Source organism: Ranitomeya variabilis, chromosome 8 (genome assembly GCF_051348905.1).
Source record: "Ranitomeya variabilis isolate aRanVar5 chromosome 8, aRanVar5.hap1, whole genome shotgun sequence".
In the NCBI taxonomy this organism is placed as follows: Eukaryota; Metazoa; Chordata; class Amphibia; order Anura; family Dendrobatidae; genus Ranitomeya; species Ranitomeya variabilis.
The window spans coordinates 88,180,702-88,203,455 of record NC_135239.1 but is presented as its reverse complement, the minus strand read 5'-3'; the positions used below and the strand labels follow the sequence as shown (position 1 = coordinate 88,203,455).

General features: G+C 45.9%; 1 protein-coding gene across 7 annotated transcripts in view; it reads right to left on the bottom strand.

Moving 5' to 3' along the window:
• CLCC1 (chloride channel CLIC like 1) overlaps nucleotides 1-22,754 on the bottom strand; it is a 233,456-nt gene that overhangs the window by 170,191 nt on the left and 40,511 nt on the right. For all 7 annotated transcript variants that reach the window (XM_077278352.1, XM_077278348.1, XM_077278353.1 and 4 more), the window contains 2 exons: nucleotides 20,389-20,482; nucleotides 4,156-4,253 (listed from right to left, as the gene is read on the bottom strand). In XM_077278352.1, coding sequence (XP_077134467.1) covers nucleotides 4,156-4,253; nucleotides 20,389-20,482 — 192 coding nt within the window. The remainder of the gene's footprint in view (nucleotides 1-4,155; nucleotides 4,254-20,388; nucleotides 20,483-22,754) is intronic.

The window sequence follows — 22,754 nt, the reverse complement described above, 5'->3', positions numbered from 1 at the left end:
GCCTAAGCATGCCAAGATGAGGAGATTTAAAGCCGCAATGCTCCTCTGGGTAATATGCTAATTATGCAAATTTTCTCTTCAGAGAGGAAGAGAGCTAGAACTCTAGTGCCACCTATTGGAAGTAGCAATCCTACAAGTCAATGCTGAACCTTTAACGAGCCTTGTCACGTGACTTAGGATAATAGCCAAACCAGAATCTCAACTTGCAGACACTGTGTTTCGGGGTACTGCCCCTCGTCAGTGCAAAGCGGAGATCTGGTTTGGCTGTGTGAGAGGCGTCCGACCGTTATCCAAGAAGTATCGTTTCTCCTTGCGGAGATCGACATGTTAAGCATACCGAGATGAGGAGACTAAGGCTAGGTTCACATTGCGTTAGGGCAATCCGTTTAGCGCTAGCGCTAGCGGATTGCGCTAACGCAATGTTTATTTAGGGGCCGCGTTCAGGGGTCGCGTTAACGTCCCCGCTCTCGCAGATCCCCGATCTGCGAGAGCGGGGAACGGACCTCGGGCGCGCCGCGGACGCTGCAAGCAGCGTCCGAGGCGCGCCACAGAAGAACGGCACATCACTAGCGCGAGCCGAAAAAGGCACGCGCTAGTGATGCGCTGCAGGCGAAATTTACCTTGCTGTCAATGGGTGCGCTAACGGACCCGTTGCACGGCATTAATTGCGACATTTTCGCCGTGCAACGCTGTCCGTTAGCGATCACCCACTAACGCAATGTGAACCTAGCCTTAGGCTAGTTTCACATCTGCGTTTAAAAACACAGCGTTTAAAACGCAAACGCAGGAGGTGAAAAAACGCATGTAAACGCGTGCAAACGCTGCGTTTTTTAGACGCATGCGTTTTCTCATGCGGTAAAAAAAACGCGGCGTTTTGACACGTTTACATGCGTTTTTTCCTGCGTTTGCGTTTTTGAAATGCATGCTGAGAAGTGTGTCACAGCTGCCAATCATCAAAATTAGGGTTGAGCGAAACAGATCGGCCAATTTCAAAAGTCGCCGACTTTTGGCAAAGTCGGGTCTTTATATATATATATATATATATATATATACACTCACCGGCCACTTTATTAGGTACACCTGTCCAACTTCTTGTTAACACTTAATTTCTAATCAGCCAATCACATGGCGGCAACTCAGTGCATTTAGGCATGTAGACATGGTCAAGACAATCTCCTGCAGTTCAAACCGAGCATCAGTATGGGGAAGAAAGGTGATTTGAGTGCCTTTGAACGTGGCATGGTTGTTGGTGCCAGAAGGGCTGGTCTGAGTATTTCAGAAACTGCTGATCTACTGGGATTTTCACGCACAACCATCTCTAGGGTTTACAGAGAATGGTCCGAAAAAGAAAAAAAATCCAGTGAGCGGCAGTTCTGTGGGCGGAAATGCCTTGTTGATGCCAGAGGTCAGAGGAGAATGGGCAGACTGGTTCGAGCTGATAGAAAGGCAACAGTGACTCAAATCGCCACCCGTTACAACCAAGGTAGGCCTAAGAGCATCTCTGAACACACAGTGCGTCGAACTTTGAGGCAGATGGGCTACAGCAGCAGAAGACCACACCGGGTACCACTCCTTTCAGCTAAGAACAGGAAACTGAGGCTACAATTTGTACAAGCTCATCGAAATTGGACAGTAGAAGATTGGAAAAACGTTGCTTGGTCTGATGAGTCTCGATTTCTGCTGCGACATTCGGATGGTAGGGTCAGAATTTGGCGTAAACAACATGAAAGCATGGATCCATCCTGCCTTGTATGGAGCATCTTTGGGATGTGCAGCCGACAAATCTGCGGCAACTGTGTGATGCCATCATGTCAATATGGACCAAAATCTCTGAGGAATGCTTCCAGCACCTTGTTGAATCTATGCCACGAAGAATTGAGGCAGTTCTGAAGGCAAAAGGGGGTCCAACCCGTTACTAGCATGGTGTACCTAATAAAGTGGCTGGTGAGTGTATATATATATATATATATATATATATATATATATATATATATATATATATATATATATATATATATATATATACATATATATATATATAAAAATACTTTCCAATATTGTGTGTGTGTTTTTTTTAACCATTTCATACAATTGGATTAATAATGGATAGGTGTCATAATTGACGCCTCTCCATTATTAATCTGGCTAATGTCACCTTACAATAGCAAGGTGACATTAACCCTTCATTACCCCATATCCCACCGCTACACGGGAGTGGGAAGAGAGTGGCCAAGTGCCAGAATAGGCGCATCTTCCAGATGTGCCTTTTCTGGGGTGGCTGGGGGCAGATGTTTTTGTGTTTTTGGCCGGGGGGGGGTGGGCAATAACCATGGACCCTCTCCAGGCTATTAATATCTGCCCTCAGTCACTGGCTTTACCACTCTGGCGGAGAAAATTGCGCGGGAGCCGACGCCAATTTTTTCCGCGATTTAACCCTTAAATTTAATAGCTACAGCGCCGAAATTTTGCACATACACACTGCTAACATTAGTAGTGTGGAATATGCAAAAAAAGGGGGATATGACATGGTTTACTGTATGTAAACCATGTCTCATATCATGTCGGGTTTAGGCAGGAGAAATGAAAAGCCGGCAATTGAATTACCAGCTTTAGGGTTAGGGGTAGGGTTAGGGTTTGGATCCCTTTATCACCTTGATGGTGGGGGGTGGCTTATCAGTGTGTATTCTTGTTTTTTTTCTACTGAAACGCATGCGTTTAAAATGCAACCAAACGCATGTGCTTAAAAACGCATGCGTTTACATAGACAGCAATACGTTTTTTTGCGGCAAAAAAATGCCTCTAGAAATTACTACATGTTGCATTTCTGCAAGAAAACGCAAGCATAGAAAAATTGCATGCGTCGTCAAAAGCGGCAAAACGCATACAAAAAAACCGCACGCATTTTAATGTTAAATATAGGAAAAAAACCGCATGCGTTTTTTTGCGCTAAAACGCAGCGGCTGAAAACGCAAATTTGAAACCAGCCTTAAAGCCGCAATGCTCCTCTGGGAAATATGCTAATTATGCAAATTGTCTCTTCAGAGAGGAAGAGAGATAGAACTCTAGTGCCACCTGATAGCAGCATTTTGCTGCTATTTTTCACTTACTCGTTTCTTTCTATGGGTTAAAAAATGCTGCAGAAATTCTGAAATATTGACATGCTGCACTTTTTTTTTTTTTTTTTAAAAAAGCAGTTTTCCAATTCAGTCAGGAAAAAAAGCAAGTGTGTGCAAAGAAATTTCTGAAAAAAAGAAGCTTTTAATGTGTATAAAAAAGCAGCAAAAAGGCAATGCGTGAACATAGCCTAAGCACCAGATTCTTTAGCTTGAGACATCAGACTCTAAGGGTACCGTCACACAGTGCCATTTTAATCGCTACGACGGTACGATTCGTGACGTTCTAGCGATATCCATACGATATCGCTGTGTCTGACACGCAGCAGCGATCAGGGACCCTGCTGAGAATCGTACGTCGTAGCAGATCGTTTGGAACTTTCTTTCGTCGCTTGATCACCCGCTGACATCGCTGGATCGTTGTGTGTGACAGCGATCCAGCGATGTGTTCGCTTGTAACCAGGGTAAACATCGGGTAACTAAGCGCAGGGCCGCGCTTAGTAACCCGATGTTTACCCTGGTTACCAGCGTAAACGTAAAAAAAACAAACAGTACATACTTACATTCCGGTGTCTGTCCTCCGGCGTCTCAGCTTCTCTGCACTGTGAGCGCCGGCCAGCCAGAAAGCGAGCACAGCGGTGACGTCTGACGTCACCGCTGTGCTTTCCGGCCGCTGTGCTTACACAGTGGAGAGAAGCAGAACGCCGGGGGACAGACACCGGAATGTAAGTATGTACTGTTTGTTTTTTTTACGTTTACGCTGGTAACCAGGGTAAACATCGGGTTACTAAGCGCGGCCCTGCGCTTAGTAACCCGATGTTTACCCTGGTTACCCGGGGACTTCGGCATCGCTCCAGCGCCGTGATTGCAAAGTGTGACCGCAGTCTACGACGCTGGAGCGATAATCATACGATCGCTGCGACGTCACGGATCGTGCCGTCGTAGCGATCAAACTTGCACTGTGTGACAGTACCTTAAGTAAGGAAAATCGGACATCATGTTATCAATCAAGGCCTCACACCTTTGCTCATTCAGAACTCACCTTTGTAGGTGGCACCATGAGTGCTGGATTTATCATAAGATTTTTAAAATATTCTTCACAGGGATCATTTTGGAAAGTGGAAGCGCCCTTCAACCATCCTATCGCAGAAGAAATGAAATCATATATGTAGAAATATTCCAACTACAGTAGTACAAAATATTAAAACAACCTGTTTGTGAAAATAAAATACTGAAAGCAGAGAAAAGAGAAAGAAAAAATGACGTGCAAAAGAAAGAACACAGTAAAAAAAACCAAATATATATATCTATATAATTTTTTCATAATTATTTTGCATTTTATTGCATGAAATAAGTACTTGATATCATGGAAAAACAGAACTTGATATTTGGTACAGAAACCTTTGTTTGCACTTTACAGAGGTCAGACATTTACTGTAGTTCTTGACCAAGTTTGAACATACTGCAGCAAAGATTTTAGCCCACTCCCCCATACAGATCTTCTCCAGATCTTTCAGGCTGTGGGTCTGTCGCTGGGCAACATTGGGTTTCATCTATCTCCAAAGATTTTCCATTGGGTTCAGGTTAGTCAGGAGACTGGTTAAGCCACTCCAAGACCTTGAAATGCTTCTTACGGAGTCACTCTTCAGTTGCCCTGGCTGTATGTTTCGAGTTATTGTCATGCTGGAATATCCACCCATGACCCATCTTCAATGCTCTTACTGAGGGAAGGAGGTTGTTGGCCAAAATCTCACAATACATTACCCCATCCATCCTCCCTTCCATACGGTGCAGTCATCTTGTCCCCTTTGCAGAAAAGCACCCCCAAAGTATGATGTTTCCCCAGCCATGCTTCACGATTGGGACAGTGTGCTGTCTGAGCTTGCACTCATTCCTCTTCTTCCTCCAAACACAGCAATTCGTGAGCACCACACACAAGTACCAATTCGGGTATGCATATCTGATAGGACAAGAAGGGTATTTAAACACCCATTTCCCCCATCCACTCAGAAAACCCCTTCTGATGAAGCCAGATGCGAAACACGCGTCAAATGAGTGGAGGTCCCCTCTCCTGTACATATCCCTGCGGCGGGTTTTGGGAAAAAGGCCACCAGAGGCGGCGCATGTGAAAATGGAGCTCTTGACAGATGAGATCTTGTTTCCAGATATCTCAATCCACGCATGCGCAACCCCTGGTAGCCATTTCCCCAAAGCCCATTGCAGAGATATGTACGGGAGAGGGGACTTCCGCTCACTGCAGACTTCTTCTGAGAGGACAGGGCCCGCAGCATCACCACACTCGTGCCGACATTGCCGAAGACTTCCTGAAGCTGTGACCCTGCTCCACTGCTACCTCCCCCCAGGTAAAATGCTGTACCTTTGGATTATAAAACGGACCCCCATTTTTCCTCCCAAATTTAGGGGGCAAAAAGGGCGTCTTATAATCCGAAAAATAAGGTGTATACCGTATATACTCGAGTATAAGCCGACCCGAGTATAAGCCGACCCCCCTAATTTTGCCACAAAAAACTGGGAAAACTTATTGACTCGAGTATAAGCCTAGGGTGGAAAATGCAGCAGGTACCGGTGAATTTCAAAATTAAAAATAGATACTCCATACCGTTCATTATGGCCCCATAGATGCTCCACATAAAGCTGTGCCATATATACAATGCTCTGCACCGTTGCCCCATAGCTGTGCCATATATATAATGCTCTGCACCGTTGCGCCATAGCTGTGCCATATAGTGCTCTGCACCGTTGCCCCATAGCTGTGCCATATAGTGCTCTGCACCGTCCATTATTGCCCCATAGCTGTGCCATATAGTGCTCTGCACCATTGCCCCATAGCTGTGCCATATAGTGCTCTGCACCATTGCCCCATAGCTGTGCCATATAGTGCTCTGCACCGTTGCCCCATAGCTGTGCCATATAGTGCTCTGCACCGTTGCCCCATAGCTGTGCCATATAGTGCTCTGCACCATTGCCCCATAGCTGTGCCATATAGTGCTCTGCACCGTCCATTATTGCCCCATAGCTGTGCCATATAGTGCTCTGCACCATTGCCCCATAGCTGTGCCATATAGTGCTCTGCACCATTGCCCCATAGCTGTGCCATATAGTGCTCTGCACCATAGCTGTGCCATATAGTGCTCTGCACCGTTGCCCCATAGCTGTGCCATATATATAGTGCTCTGCACCGTTGCCCCATAGCTGTGCCATATAGTGCTCTGCACCGTTGCCCCATAGCTGTGCCATATATATAGTGCTCTGCACCGTTGCCCCATAGCTGTGCCATATAGTGCTCTGCACCATTGCCCCATAGCTGTGCCATATAGTGCTCTGCACCATTGCCCCATAGCTGTGCCATATAGTGCTCTGCACCATTGCCCCATAGCTGTGCCATATAGTGCTCTGCACCGTTGCCCCATAGCTGTGCCATATAGTGCTCTGCACCGTTGCCCCATAGCTGTGCCATATAGTGCTCTGCACCATTGCCCCATAGCTGTGCCATATAGTGCTCTGCACCATTGCCCCATAGCTGTGCCATATAGTGCTCTGCACCGTTGCCCCATAGCTGTGCCATATAGTGCTCTGCACCGTTGCCCCATAGCTGTGCCATATAGTGCTCTGCACCGTTGCCCCATAGCTGTGCCATATAGTGCTCTGCACCGTCCATTATTGCCCCATAGCTGTTGCTGCTGCTGCAATAAAAAAAAAAAAAAAAAAAAACATACTCACCTCTTGCTTGCAGCTCCTCGGCGCCATCTTCCCGGCGTCTCTCCGCACTGACTGATCAGGCAGAGGGCGGCGCGCACACTATATGCGTCATCGTGCCCTCTGCCTGAACAGTCAGAGCAGAGAGACGCCGGGAAGATGGCGCGACGCCCGGTGTGTGGAACGAGGACAGGTGAATATGTCATACTTACCTGCTCCTGGCGTCCCGCTCCTTCCCCCTGCCTGTCTTCGGTGCCGCAGCCTCTTTCTCTATCAGCGGTCACCGGCACCCTATGGGAGGTGGAGCCGCCTATTCATTTCTCTAATGAGCGGTCCCACGTGACCGCTCAGGGGAAGAGGCTGCGGCACCGAAGACAGTGTGACAGGCAGGGGGAGCGCCAGGATCGCCGGGACTAGGTAAGTATATGACAGTGCTCACCCGCCGACCCCACCACCGATCATGACTCGAGTATAAGCCGAGAGGGGCACTTTCAGCCCAAAAATTTGGGCTGAAAATCTCGGCTTATACTCGAGTATATACGGTATCTCTATTTTTTTATTATTTTTCTGTTATTCAATAAAGATTACATTTGTCATGCAACTTGTATAGGGGGGTCCATTTCTTTTCTTTTTCGTATTAGTTTATAGTTTACTAGTGTATGACCATCTTTACTTATAAAGCCTTTTTGGTTCTATATTTAAGAACAACCTTTGAATGTTAATGTCTTTTGCTTTACCTGAAATGAATCCAGTTTGGTCAGGATATATTAATGATGACATTACCCAACTCAATCTTAAAACAAGACTTTTAGCTAGAATTTTAATATACATGTTAAGTAATGAAATAGGGTGATCAGAATCTGGAGACATGGGGTTCTTCCCTGGCTTCAGTAAGACCACTATAAGTGTATCACTCAGAGTCAGGGAGCTTCCATTGCTTAAAAATTGCCTCATAGAGCTGAAACAAACCAAATTACAATTAGTCTTGCACCAGTCCCCTACCAAACCATCAGTTCCAGAAGTTTTCCCAGAAGGTAGAAGATGCAATTAAAACACTATCTGCTCTTCATTAATTGGGGCATCTAGTACCTCTGATTCCAAATGGGACATACACCGGAAAAAAAGGAGTCTACCACCTTTGAGACAAGGTCACATTTAGAATTGTACAAATCTTGATAAAATTCTCAAAAATCACATTAATCACATGCGAGTCGGTATGCAATTCCCCAATTGGATTCCCGATATACAGAATAGATACAGAAGGCCACTCAGCATCAGACAAGTAAGCCATTAACATCCCATTTTATCTTCGATCTCAAAAATAGCAGCCTCCCTTTTGAGTCTGCTCCTTGGTCAGAATACGCTTTGGGTCCACTGCTGCTTACACGAGTGCTGGAGATCAGCAATGTATGCCTGCTCAGCCATTTGGATATGAGTAGTCAGAGCCCTCTCCCTATCTTTAATAAAGCATCTCTGCCAAGCAACACTAGAAAAAATAAAAGCCCCTCTAACTGTTGCCTTATAGGCATCCCATGTGACAGTATTGTGAGCCCAGAAATTAACATATGCAGTATGCACTGCCTCAGAATCTAGCAAGGCAGGATGCATACACCAGATTTTAGAACTATTTAGGAGACCTTATTCTCACTTTAAAGACTAATGTGGAATAATCAGAAATTCCCCTTCACGAGTAATTAATATCTTGAACTGAGGGCAAAAGATCGGAAGACATAGGCCAGATCTATCCTGGAAAATGACTTATATACAGATGAATAATAAGGAAACGCCTGTTTTTCGGCATACTTCCCATGTCATAATTTTGTTAAAAGAAAAGAGCAGAACACCAGGCATTTATACGTATAGAAGCCGTGTCTCGAGCACCTGTACGGTCCGTAGTTGCGTCAGGAACTGTATTAAAGTCACCCATGTATAATATAGGGCTAACCGGTAATGACGTAACCTTTTGGGAAATCAATTCCAAAAAAGTTGAGTCAAAAGGTGGGGGCACGTAAATGTTAAGCAGTAAAAAATAAAGAAAAATGACCTAGCGTGCAGTGTAGCATAACACATAACTCAAAATGATCACATGCAACTTGTGAAATTTCAAGTCGGAGAGATTTAGTCACTAGAAAAGAGGCCCCCACGCAATCAGTTAGAGTAAGCGGCATGGTAACCTCTAGCAATCCAGGCCCTTTTTAGGACTAGAATCTTCTGGCCTGTGAGAGGTCTCCTGTAATAATATGTGGTACTTGTTTCGTAAAAAAAATCCATTATGATGGCTCTTTTACATTTGTAATGAAGCCTTCTCACATTACAGCTCTGCACACTAAGGGTACTGTCACACAGTGGCACTTTGATCGCTCCGACGGCACGATCCGTGACGTTGCAGCGTCGCTTGATTATCGCTCCAGCGTCGTAGACTGCGGTCACACTTTGCAATGCACGGCGCTGGAGCGATAATTTCATGACATAGTTGCGATGTAGAAGTCATACGGGACATTGGGAATATCGTGCACACCTTTGTTACACGCTGCGATCATGCCGCCACAGCGGGACACTTGACGACGAAATAGTTTCAAACGATCTGCTACGACGTACGATTCTCAGCGGGGTCCCTGATCGCAGTAGCGTGTCAGACACAGCGAGATCGTAACTATATCGCTGGAACGTCACGGATCGTGCCGTTGTAGCGACCAAAGTGCCACTGTGTGACAGTACCCTAAGAGTCGTCATCTTAAAACATTGAAAATGTGTCTGACCCAGACATTACTACAGTCTGAGTGAAGGAAAATTGGGAGGAGACCAGATACCGAAGCAATCACCATACACCCAACCAACAGACATCATAACATACAGAAAACCTTATCTAATTATCAACAATAACATTCCCCAACAAGTAACATGGAATAACATTATTACTGCTCTACACTGTCTAACACTATATAGCGTAGACCTAGACCATAAACACTAACTGTCTGAACTCTGAAGAACTACAGACTTTCAGCAACACCTGAGAGCAAATATATATTGAAAGTACCAAATCCGTGACTCTAGAATAAAGGTAGATAAATGTTAAAGCAATAAGGATTTGGTTAGGTAAACCTGATCAGTACACCCACTGGAGCTCTTTATAACATCCAAGAGTCCACACAGTCACACGTATAGAAGCCAGAATAGTGGGGTCTTTTTCCCCCTCAGTCATTCTCATGTTGAGTACGAGGGGCAGCGTCAACCACATCCGTGCATTGGAAGGAGATGTGAAGAAATGTGTAGATTTCCCATCCACTACCCTCAGCTTCGCAGGGAATAACAGTATTTATACCCCTTGTCTCATAGCTTGGTAAATGAGTACATTGTTTTCTGAAATTCAGGTTAAAGGAGACCCAATTGTTGTTGAACAGCACCTCACCCTTAAAGTGGATAGCCCGGAGTATGGCATCTCTATCACTATATTGCAATAGTCAGGCCAGTAATGGCTAAGGAGGGCTACAAGTTGGGCTGGGTGGTGTAGGAACTCTGTGTTCTCTCGATGGTAAAAAACTTCTAAACCCAACAGATGTTTCAACCAGTTTACAATAAAGGATCCAGCGCAAGACCCTTTGGTTTCTCTGGCAGGCCCACTATCCTTATATTATTCCTCCTGAGACATTTATCAAGATCATCTGCTCGTTCACAAGAAGCATTGATTTGTTTCTTTAGTTTTACAACTTTTGAAATTCTGGGCTACGCCTCTGATGTCGTGCTCTAATTTTCTCCACATTGTGTTTCAAAAATCACAAAGACCTGCCGAAGTTCATCCACTTTAGTTACCAAAACGGCTTGACAGTTATTGGTAGCTGACAGGATCTGGGCAAATTTTTGGTCTTTCTTTTCAGAAGAACTTTGAGGAGAAATCTTTGAGGAGAAAAATCTTTGAGGAGAGGATCTTTGAGGAGAAATCGGTTGGGAAGAAGAGAGGTCTGGTGTGGAGCCTTGCAATGAATCCAGGAACCTGGAGCATTTCTCCAATTTCTCCTTCGCCACACTGGGGGACACGAGGCTGTGGGTGTATGCTGCTGCCACTAGGAGGCTGACACTAGGGTTATCTCCTCCTCTGCAGTATACACCACCCACTGGCTCTGGATAGAACCAGTTCATGCTTAGTGTCTGTAGGAGGCACACTGGGGTCTGCTATTCAGACCATACTTTTTTATTTTTATTGTTATATTTTTATATTTTTTAATTTTTTAAACCTCTTTGCACAAGAGGAAGACTGGGGCGACGGACCCTTTCAAGGGGCCGATCTCCCCCAAACAACAACAGGCGAGTACGGCGAGTGTCGCCTCCCCGTACCCTCTCCTGCGATGTGGGATGCCAGGCCTGAGCTATTTTAGGGGCGACGGTTCCTTCGGTTCCGAGCTCTCCACACCAGCAACAGATGGGAACACGGAGTGTCACCCCCTTCTGAGCTAGGCCACAGCCGGACAACCTGCCCTGTGAAATCTTAGGGGGGCGAACACTTAGGATACACAGAGGTTCCCCCCCCCCATGGCATCCGTGCTGCTCCCACTGCACCACTACTGATAGAACAGTGGTGCTGCAGGGAGCTGGACGGTCCCTCTCCTCCTCCCTCTCATAAAGGATGGTGGCTTGAGGGCTCCTGCGCCATCCCTATTGCAGCCCTGACCTACGTAGAGTAGCAGCTCTGCCCATCGCATCCTCCAAGAGGAGATCCAGAACCCTCAGATCATCCGGCGGTGAGTTTTCTGTTCGGGAGGAGGGGCTCCTAAGCGCATCGCGGGTCCGGAGGTCATTTCCAGCAGGGCACCGCTAATTTAGTCCCTGGCTTCGGCCCTTGCTAGGCCCCAAGCCGGTAATCCCGCCCTCTTTCATGTGTCACTCATGTGGTCCCGCCCACCTGCCTGGCGCCTCTCGCACTCTGAAAGAAGCACCTCTCCTATTCTCGGCGGCCATATTTCACCAGCCAGCAAGCTCAGCACAGCACGGCAAGCTCCCTCTACCCTTGAGGTCCGGCGCTGCACGCTTGGGGACAGAACTCTAGGGGCACAGGCCCTGGGTAAGTGCTCTGCAACAGTCTCCTCAGGCTCCCCTCTTCCCTTCCCTTTTTTCCTCAAGTGCTCTGCTGATTTTCAGCTGCACAGTTAGCTTCCTGCAGTATTTTTGGGGTTTGATACAGCATGTCTCTACCTAAAACTTCTAAAAAGACCACTAAAACACATACAGTGTTTTTCACTTCATGCACCTCCTGTCAGGCTGCGTTACCAAGGGGACATACTGCTCCGCTCTGTGAGGCTTGCGATCCCAAATGCGCTGAGGAGCCCCCACCACGACCGAACCCACGGCCCGAGTGGGCCTTGTCACTATCGCAATCTATGGCTTCTTTGACTAAGGTCATCGAGTCCCTCCAGGATCCTTCCAAGAGCACGACCGCTAATCCGTCTATCTCAGAGAATTCCCCTACATCAGGGGAATCATCGGCCTGCAGGGGCAGTCCTTGCTTAAGGCACAGAAAGGCATCGAGGAAACGGGTACATAGCTCGTCCCCCAGGCCATGTGGTGCTTCGGCGTTCGTTCTGTTTCTCACTCTCCCTCTCCAGGGGTGTACAGCGAATGTGATCTGAATCTGAGTCGGATGGGCCCCTTGACCTAGAGTCCCCAGGTTATCAGGCTACTGTGGATAGTCTCATTGAGGCCGTCAACCAGACACTGCAAATCGACTAAGAGCCTATTTCGTCACACACAGATAATGCAGTGTCTTTTAAAAGGACTAAATGTCCTCATAGGGTGTTTGCCAATCACCCTGAGTTGCAGGACATAATCCAGCGACATAGAGAGCCCAGACAAACGCTTTGCAGGTCAGAGATAGCTGGAGACCAGATACACCGTGTTCCAAATTATTATGCAAATTGGATTTAAGTGTCAGAGATTTAATTGTTTTGGTTTTCAAATAAACTCATAGATGGTATTGTGTCTCAGGGCTCAATGAATCACTGAAATCAATCTTAAACACATGTGATAATTAGTTTTCCAGGTGATTCTAATTAAAGGAAAACTAGTTAAAAATGATGTTCCACATTATTAAGCAGGCCACAGTTTTCAAGTAACATGGGAAAGAAAAAGGATCTCCCTGCTGCCGAAAAACATCAAACAGTGCAATGCCTTGGTCAAGGGATGAAAACATTAGATATTTCACGAAAACTTAAGAGTGATCATCATACTGTGAAGAGATTTGTGACTGAAACAGAGATCAGACAGAGTTCATGCAGATAAAGGCATAATGAGGAAGGTTTCTGCCAGACAAATTCATTGGATTAAGAGAGCAGCTTCCAAAATACCATTACAAAGCAGCAAACAGATATTTAAAGCCGCTGGTACCTCTGGAGTCCCTCGAACCTCAAGGTGTAGGTGTTATGACCTGGTGGTTAAGAGGCCACACTGATATGACCTGGTGGCTAAAACGCAACATGGGACGAGCTCTGAGGAGGTGGTATCTCTACTGACCGCAGTCCCTAATCCTAACAACAACACTAGTAATAGCCGTGGGATGTTCCTGACTCTCCCTAGACACCTCTTCACAGCCTAAGAACTAACTACCCCTAGAGAAGGAAATAGAAAGCTATCTTGCCTCAGAGAAAACCCCCAAAAGGAAAGATAGCCCCCCACAAATATTGACTGTGAGTGGAGAGGGAAATGACGTACACAGAAATGAAATCAGATTTAAGCAAAGGAGGCCAATACTAAACTTGATAGACAGAGAGAAAAGGATACTGTGCGGTCAGTATTAAAAACTACAAAAATCCACGCAGAGTTTACAAAAATGAACTCCACACCGACTCACGTTGTGGAGGGGGAAATCTGTTTCCCCAGAGCTTCCAGCTAGCCTGAATATGACATAGTGACAAGCTGGACAAAAAGAGACATGTTTGCAAAGCAATAGAGTCCAAAGCAAATGGACAAACAAGAACTAGCAAAAACTTATCTTTTGCTGACAAGGACAGGCCATATGAGAAATCCAAGGAGAGAACCAAATCCAACCAAGAACATTGACAGCTGGCATGAACTAAAGCCCAGAGCAGGTTTAAATAACAAACCCAGGCAAGGCGATCAGTGAAGGCAGCTGCTACAGCTACCTAAAGGAGCAGCAGTTCCACTCGAAACCACCAGAGGGAGCCCAAGGGCAGAACTCACAAAAATACCATTAGCAACCACAGGAGGGAGCTCCAGAACGGAATTCACAACAGTAGTATCCTTCAAAGGCTTGCTGTGGTGCATAAACCTACTATTTGGCCACCCCTAAACAGTGTTCACAAGCAGAAACGGTTGCAGTGGGCCCAGACATACATGAAGACTAATTTTCAAACAGTCTTGTTTACTGATGAGTGTCGAGCAACCCTGGATGGTCCAGATGGATGGAGTAGTGGATGGTTGGTGGATGGCCACCATATCCCAACAAGGCTGCGACGTCAGCAAGGATGTGGAGGAGTCATGTTTTGGGTCGGAATCATGGGGAAACAGCTGGTAAGGCCCTTTAAGTTTCCTGAAGGTTTGATAATGACCTCTGCAAAGTATATAGAGTTTCCGACTGACAACTTTCTTCCATGGTATAAAAAGCAGAAACGTGCCTTCAGGAGCAAAATCATATTCATGCATGACAATACACCATCTCATGCTGCAAAGAATACCTCTGAGTCATTGGCTGCTATGGGCATAAAAAGAGATAAACTCATGGTGTGGCCACCATCTTCCCCTGACCTCAACCCTATAGAGAACCTTTGGAGTATCATCAAGCAAAAGATATATGAGGGTGGGAGGCAGTTCACATCAAAACAGCAGCTCTGGGAGGCTATTCAGACTTCATGCAAAGAAAGGCAAGCAGAAACTCTCCAAAAACTCATAAGTTCAATGGATGCAAGTATTGTGAAGGTGATGGCAAAGAAGGAGTCCTATGTTAACATGTAACTTGGACTGTTAGGATGTTTTGGAGTTCAATAGCTTTTTTGTTCAGTGAATGTGACCTCCTAATGCTGCAAATTCCACAAATGAGCATTTTCAGTTCTTTAAAACATATCAAATGTTTAGAAATTCTACTGTGCCTAATAATTTGGAACAGTGCCTTTTGAGTTTTTATTCATTTTGGAGATTATACTGTTATCATTGGGAGGTTTCTTCAATAAAATTCGATGTATACTCTAACGGGTGATGACTTATTAGACTGACTGTCATTTGCACCATTTAGGAAAATCCGAGAAAAAGATCATATGCATAATAATTTGGAACATGGTGTATTCTTTCTCCCCTGACCTCTGCAAACATTGGACGGAATCTCCTCCAGCGGATCCTCCTGTATCGCGTTTATCATCCAAAACTCTGCTGTCCCTACTGGATGCATCTTCCATTAAAGATCCCACAGATTGACTGATTGACAGCCTCGCTCGTTCGGTTTTTGAAGTGTCTGGCTCGGCACTTTTTCCCTCCATTACAGCGACCTAGGTAGCCAAAGCCGTGGCTTACTGGGCAGATTCCCTGCATAAGGCCATACAGAATAGTGATCTTCCTTCTGAGATAGCAGAGTTGGCCAATCAAATTTTTTTTGGCCGGTGATCATTTAGTAAATGCTTCCCTGGATACGGCTAACTGCTCTGCGCTTACAGCTTCCAACGCAGTAGCTATTAGAAGTGCACTATGCCTGAGGAACTGGCGTGCAGACTCTGCATCTAAAAAGTCCTTAACATCTCTTCCTTATCTCAGCGGTCGTTTATTCGGAGAAAAGCTGGACCAACTGATTTCGGACGCTACAGGCGGGAAGAGTACATTCCCAGCAGAGAGTTAGGTGTCTTATCCGCCGTCAGCTGCAGACACGTTTTCGGTCCTTTCGCAGCAATTACGGGTGGTCCTCGACAGCTAGTTCACCCGCTTCAGGGCGCCCTGTACACAGGGACAAGAGTCCTCAGTCCTCACACAAACGCAACCACTCGTGGAAGGGCCGCCCCAAGCAGTCCAGATCTAGGGTATCCAGACCCTTCAGATCCTTGACTAAATGACTCACAACCTTGCCCGGACGACACCATCAGAGTAGGCGGCCTACTACTCCTCTTTCGCCATGTCCGGCTCACAGTAATTCACGACGAGAGGGTTAGAGATCTGGTGTCCTTCAGGTACAAAATAGAATTTTCTTCCCCCCCTCCAACCCGATTCTTTTTTTCCCATCCCCCCGAGGCAGGTAAGTGGGCTCAGGCCTTTAACCAAGCCGCTGATACGGACGGGGTCATTACCCCGGTCCCAGAGAACGAAAGGTTCCAAGGGTTCTATTCAAACCTGTTCACGGTACCAAAGAAGGGTGGTTCAGTCAGACCCATCCTGGACTTGAAGCTTCTAAACATTCGACAGAGTGCAGAATTTCAGGATGGAGTTCCTCCATTGCGTCATCTCCTCGATGGAACGAGGGGAGTTCCTAGCCTCCATCGACATTCGGGATGTCTATCTTCACATCCCAAATTTTCCTCCTCACCAAAGATTTCTTCACTTTGCTGTTCGGGGAGAACATTTTCAGTTCACAGCCTTGCCCGTCGGCCTCGCCACCGCCCTCAGGTTATTCACAAAGGTCATGGTGGCTGCCATGGCCATTCTACACTCTCGGGGCTTAGTCGTTCCACCTTATCTAGATGACCTACTGATCAAAGGGCCATCTTTCCAAGCCTGCGAGGAGTGTGTGTGATCGGATCAGCGGAAGCGTGGGTGCGCGCGAAACAGCTGTCATCCTACATGGACACGTTCTCCCTGATTTTACTGCATATGTTCTAATAAAAACTATTACTGTTCATCGGGCCTGGTGAGTGCAAGCCGTTTTTCTTTTTTTTCATTGGATTATGTCGTCCATACTCAGGCATCTGCAGATGCTAGTTTGGGTAGACGTATCATGCAGGCAGCGGAAGCGCATCTTTAGATTGCAGGTGCTGGGAGTTTACTCTGTTATGTTATCTCCCACCCAGGGACTGCTTTGGGACGTCCCCCGGTACTGTGTCCCCCAATGTGGCGAAGGAGAAAAAGGGGATTTTTGTGTACTCACCGTAAAATCCTTTTCTCCAAGCCACTCATTAGGGGGACACAGCACTCACCCTTTTGGCCTGCTGCCTACGATGAGTGTTATAGTTTTGACATGTTTTACTTACGGTTAGTTTTTGATAATGTCATACTGCTTGGTCACCGCCAGTGGGTGGTGTATACTGCAGAGTAGGAGCTAACCCTTTGTTGTATTTACTTAGTGTCAGCCTCCTACAGGCAGCAGCATACACCCACAGTCCTGTGTCCCCCAATGAGTGGCTCGGAGAAAAGGATTTTACGGTGAGTACACAAAAATCTCTATTTTTTAGCTGCAGCAGCTCTAACATGCAATAGTCACTTGTTCAGGGGGATCCCCAGCATTAGAATCAATGTCTGATGAACAAGGCTGGTCAGATTGGGAGGACTTCCCCTTTGTTTTCTTATTTATACTAGCCATAGTAATGTCAGCTGTCTCCCAGATTCAACAGAGATCGATAGAAATGCTAAAATGTGGTGAACTGGTTGGTACTAGCATGGAAGATTCTCACTCCCTTCTTTTCTTTCTGAAGCAAACAAGGTCCAGGCCCCCCATTTCATATGATGTTGGCATATAAAAATGATGGAAGTCAAATGCTTTCAGTTCCAACACAGAGGAGTTCAAAGCAGGGAAGAAGATCACCTGATTAAATCAGAAGACCACCACCTTAAGGACATCATGGCAGAAGGGGACCACAAGATGAGGTATTATGGTAATTAACCCCTTAGTGATCATCAATATGACTTAAAACTGAATAGCATCCACTGACGGGTGAATTGCAGCAACTGTCGGCTGTACACTATAGCTGACAACTTGCTGCATCAGTCACTATCAGTGTTGGCATCAACAATGGCCGTTTTATCCCTTAGATGCTGCTCTCAATAGTGACTACGGCATCTAGATGGTTCACAGAATGTGGGGGGCCCCCATCAACACCCTGAGATCATGATTGTGTGGTCCTGATGTTTGTCATGGCAATTCACAACCAAATAACAGCCGGCTATAGTGACGTGTTCAGAATTTAGCAACATTTAGGTGGTAAAATTTTCTTTTCTGTCATGCCACTTTGCATTCATTCCTGAAAACCTAAATCCATGCAACAGATTCAATCCTACTCTGATTCTGTCAAATCTACTATATAATTGTCTAAGGGTCACTTCCGTCTGTCCTTCTGTCTGTCTGTCTGTCACGGATATTCATTGGTCGCGGTCTCTGTCTGTCATGGAAATCCAAGTCGCTGATTGGTCGCGGCAAACCGGCCACGACCAATCAGCGACGGGCACAGTCCGGCGGCAAAATGGCCGCTCCTTACTCCCCGCTCCATAATCCCCTCCAGTCAGCGCTCACACAGGGTTAATGGCAGCGGTAACGGACCGCGTTATGCGGCGGGTAATGCACTCCGTTACCGCTGCTATTATCCCTGTGTGACCAACTTTTTACTATTGATGCTGCCTATGTGGCATCAATAGTTAAAAGATCTAATGTTAAAAATAATTTAAAAAAATTAAAAATAGTTATATACTCACCGTCCGTCGGCCCCTCGGATCCAGAACCGGCCTTTCCAGCTCCTCGCGACACTCCGGTGACCGCTCCATGCATTGCGGTCTCGCGAGATGATGACGTAGCGGTCTCGCGAGACCGCTACATCATCATCTCGCGAGACCGCAATGCACTCTTGGGCCAACGGAAGGTGAGTATATAACTATTTTTTATTTTAATTCTTTTTTTTTTTTTTTTTAACAGGGATATGATGCCCACATTGCTATATACTACGTGGGCTGTGCAATATAATACGTGGGCTGTGCAATATAATACGTGGGCTGTGCAATATACTATGTGGGCTGTGCAATGTACTATGTGGGCTGTGCAATGTACTGCGTGGGCTGTGCAATGTACTGCGTGGGCTGTGCTATATACTACGTGGGCTGTGCAATATACTACATGGGCTGTGTTATACACTACATGGGCTGTGTTATACACTACGTGGGCTGTGTTATACACTACGTAGCCAGTGTTATACACTACGTAGCCAGTGTTATACACTACGTGGCCTGTGTTATATACTGCGTGCGTGGGCTGTTATATACTACTTGAGCTGTGTTACATGCTACGTGGACTGTTATAAACTACGTGGCTGTGTTATATGCTATGTGGGCTGTTATACACTCCATGGGCTGTGCTATATACTACGTGGCAGGGCTATATACTCCGTGGGCTGTGTTATATACTACGTGGCTGTGCTATATACTCCGTGGGCTGTGCTATATACTACGTGGCTGTGCTATATACTACGTGGCTGTGCTATTTACTACGTGGGCTGTTACATACTACGTGGCCGGCCGCGAACAATCAGCGACAGGCGCAGTCCGAATCCTGTGTATTCAATGTATTATTCTAAAATCTTCATAAATAAACTACATACATATTCTAGAATACCCGATGCGTTAGAATCGGGCTACCATCTAGTGTCATCATAAGTTTGTACTCCCAGACTCTTCTGTGTCTGAGATCTTACCTTTCTCCCCTTCCCACATTGATAGTTCTGCTTCACGTCACTTGTCTTATCTATTGCATTATTCCTGTGTCGGGTTCTGTATAAATGTGACTCTACAGATTCTCTGTTATTCTATGCCTGATGAAGAGAATTGAGTGGTCTCAAAAGTTTGCTATTTATTACCAAACCGTTAAGCATTTGCTGCCGTTTTTCCAAGTAGTTTTGTCACAAAAACTGAAGCATTTAATGCCACCAGAGATTCTTATGCTCGTTCTTTTTTTTCCTTGCAGATTTGAAGCAGTTTCAAATCTGCAGAAGTACAGAAGTCAATGCGTTTTTTATTAATAATTTTTCCTGCCAAGAGACCCGTTTTTTGATGCAGAAAATACTTAACATGTGTAGAAACCCTTATAGATTTAAGGGGTATTCCCTTCTCCAATATCCTATCCCAATATGTAGTGGGTGTAAAAATATTATCAGCAAATACCTCCAATTAGGAATGTAGTATAGTTCTTCTGATTTGCTTTGCCGCATACCCATGTGCAGGCACTGTAGTAGCTTAGGTATCCATGGTTACGACCACTAACAACTGTCACTACATGAGTAGTTGTAACCATGGATACCTACGTTTTTTACATCAGTATTTGTCAGCTGAAATCAGGAGTAGAGAAATCAGTGGAAAAGTATAATAGAAACAAGTCACCACGTCTGGTTTTGGCTTACAAATAATGATGTGAAATATTGACCAAACACTGAACATGGCCTAATAGTGAGACGTAGTGAGACCAGTATATTGCTGAAGGTATAGTATGCTGTAGAGCGTCCTCGCCGGCCATGTCCCAGTGCTCAAGTTATGGTAGGAATCTAGGAGGAGGGCCGCTCTACCTAGCACATTCAGAACCTGAAAACTATAAAGAAGCATGTGTATTACTGAAAAGGTATGCTACATGATAGCCAGTGCTCAGTAACACATATTATTGGCTCACCAAAAAGACTTTCTGACCAGCTTATCTTCTCCCCACAGCTGCCATCAAACTTTTGCTGCTTTGCCAGTTCAGCCTGTTGTTCTGCAAATGCTACCTAAAAAGGAAGATGAAACCTTACAATCAATAGGATCCCTTGTTACACCTTGCTCCAGCCTGGACATGCCACATGGGGGTACATGCCTGTATTCAAAATTGAAAACTTTATTGTAGCTCATGCACATGGCGGGCCTCCAGGTCTCCCAGGTTCTCTGTCGGATCCTCTATACAGAGGGATTCTTCCATGTTTCCATACAATTGGGGAGTGTACCAATACCTTTTCCTGCACACTTCTACAGATCCGTCAGTAATAACCTCAGTGACTCAGAGGTATACAGCGGAGCAGTGGAGAGCACATACACATCAATAGCGGCCATATTATAGCAAGTGCCACAGAAAGTACAGGCAAAATATTGCAGTCTATTGCACAATTCTTTCGCTAAAATGCGGGATCCAAGAAGTAACGTTTCTCCTTGCAGAGAGTGACATGTTAAGCATGTCGAGATGAGGAGACTTAAAGGCACAATGCTCCTCTGGGAAATATGCAAATTGTCTCTTCAGAGAGACGAGGACTAGAACTCTGGTGCCACCTATTGTAAGTAGCAATCCTAAAAGTCAATGTTGACCCTTTAAAGAGCCTTGTCACATGACTTAAAAGTAAAAGGAACAGCATCCAGTCCAGGTGATAAAAAAAATCCAATATCTTTATTCTGCCATAATGCAACGTTTCGACCTAAAAAGGTCTTTATCAATCAGGTTTTTATCCTTAGTCATGTGACAAAGCTCGTTAAAGGGTCGACATTGACTGTTAGGATTGCTACTTCCAATAGGTGGCACTAGAGTTCTAGTCCTCTTCCTCTCTGAAGAGACAGTTTGCACATTTCGGTAAAATGCAAAACACCATGGTGAAAACCCAAAAGAACCGCGGTGGATTTGGTGCTGTTAATTTAATTGTTCTTCTCCTATGACAGAGCAGAGCAATGGAGAAAAGGAACCTAGGAGTGAGTCTAGCCCAAAGGATGCAGGCCATATTTTGTGAGCCTTGCAATGGCGAATATACAGCTTTTCACTTTGCATCACTGTAATATGAACGGCACTTTTCTTACCAAGGGGAAAGGCTGTACCTTATTAAGGCAGAAGGAGACACGTACGTCAATTACAAAGCAGAAGAATTAAAGAGGTACTCTGGGAAGATAAAAAATATGTTTGTACTGTCACTACCCTCATACACTATAAAGATGATACGTCCAGTGCAGTTTTATGATCTCTACAACCCTTGTAATTCCGTGTGATAGCAGCTGCTCCTCACTGCTCCCCCTCCTGTCTGGGACATTACATCATACAGAAGTGTGCAGCTCCCCCTGTGCTGTCCTGTTTGTATACTCTTTTGAGTCCTTTAGGCTACGTTCACATTTGCGTTGTGCGCCGCAGCGTCGGCGCCGCAGCGCACAACGCAAACAAAAACGCGGCAAAACGCACGCTAAAACGCTGCGTTTTGCGCCGCATGCGTCGTTTTTGGCCGCAAGTTGGACGCAAAAAAAATGCAACTTGATGCGTTTCTTGCGTCCAACGCTTGCGGCCATGCGGCGCTAAACGCAGCACAACGCATGTCCATGCGCCCCCATGTTAAATATAGGGGCGCATGACGCATGCGGCGCCGCTGCGGCGCCCGACGCTGCGGCGCTGACCGCAAATGTGAACGTAGCCTTATTTCTTCCAGGAGTCGCCGGTCTTCAGTCCTACAGGCATTCCACCATGGTTTCAGCCATCATTCACTATACTGGGGACATGCCCTGGCACTTTGACTGACAGCTCGCTTTGAAGTGCATCAGTGCAAAGGTGGCTGTAAGGGCGGGCTAAAAGCCGCTGCTCGCTGTATACTGCGCAGTGACTGAGATCACACCAGCTGCACCTCTATGACTGAACACCAGTGACTCCCAGGAGGAATAGTCTCCTCCAGGATGCCGGGCTTTCAGTGCGGCAGCCACACGGCTTTAGAACTTATTAACCTGCAGATTAATCCCATATCTGCTGGTTATTAGTGTTTGGAGATGTGGGAGGTTCACTTTAAGCTGTAATTATGATTGAAAAATTTTCCCTTTTCAGAGGTTGCCAGGACTAAGGATTGGTTATCTGTTATGACCCCAATGGCAGAGGGTCTCAGAAATAAATACCAAGTCTGCAAACACAAAAAAACAGCTCATAGGGCAGTGGTAACTGGGCTGACCGTATATCTAATCCTAGCACCACAAATAGCAGCAGCCGGGGAACGTGCCTACGTTGGTTCTAGACGTCTCGCGCCAGCCGGAGAACTAACTAACCCTAGAAGG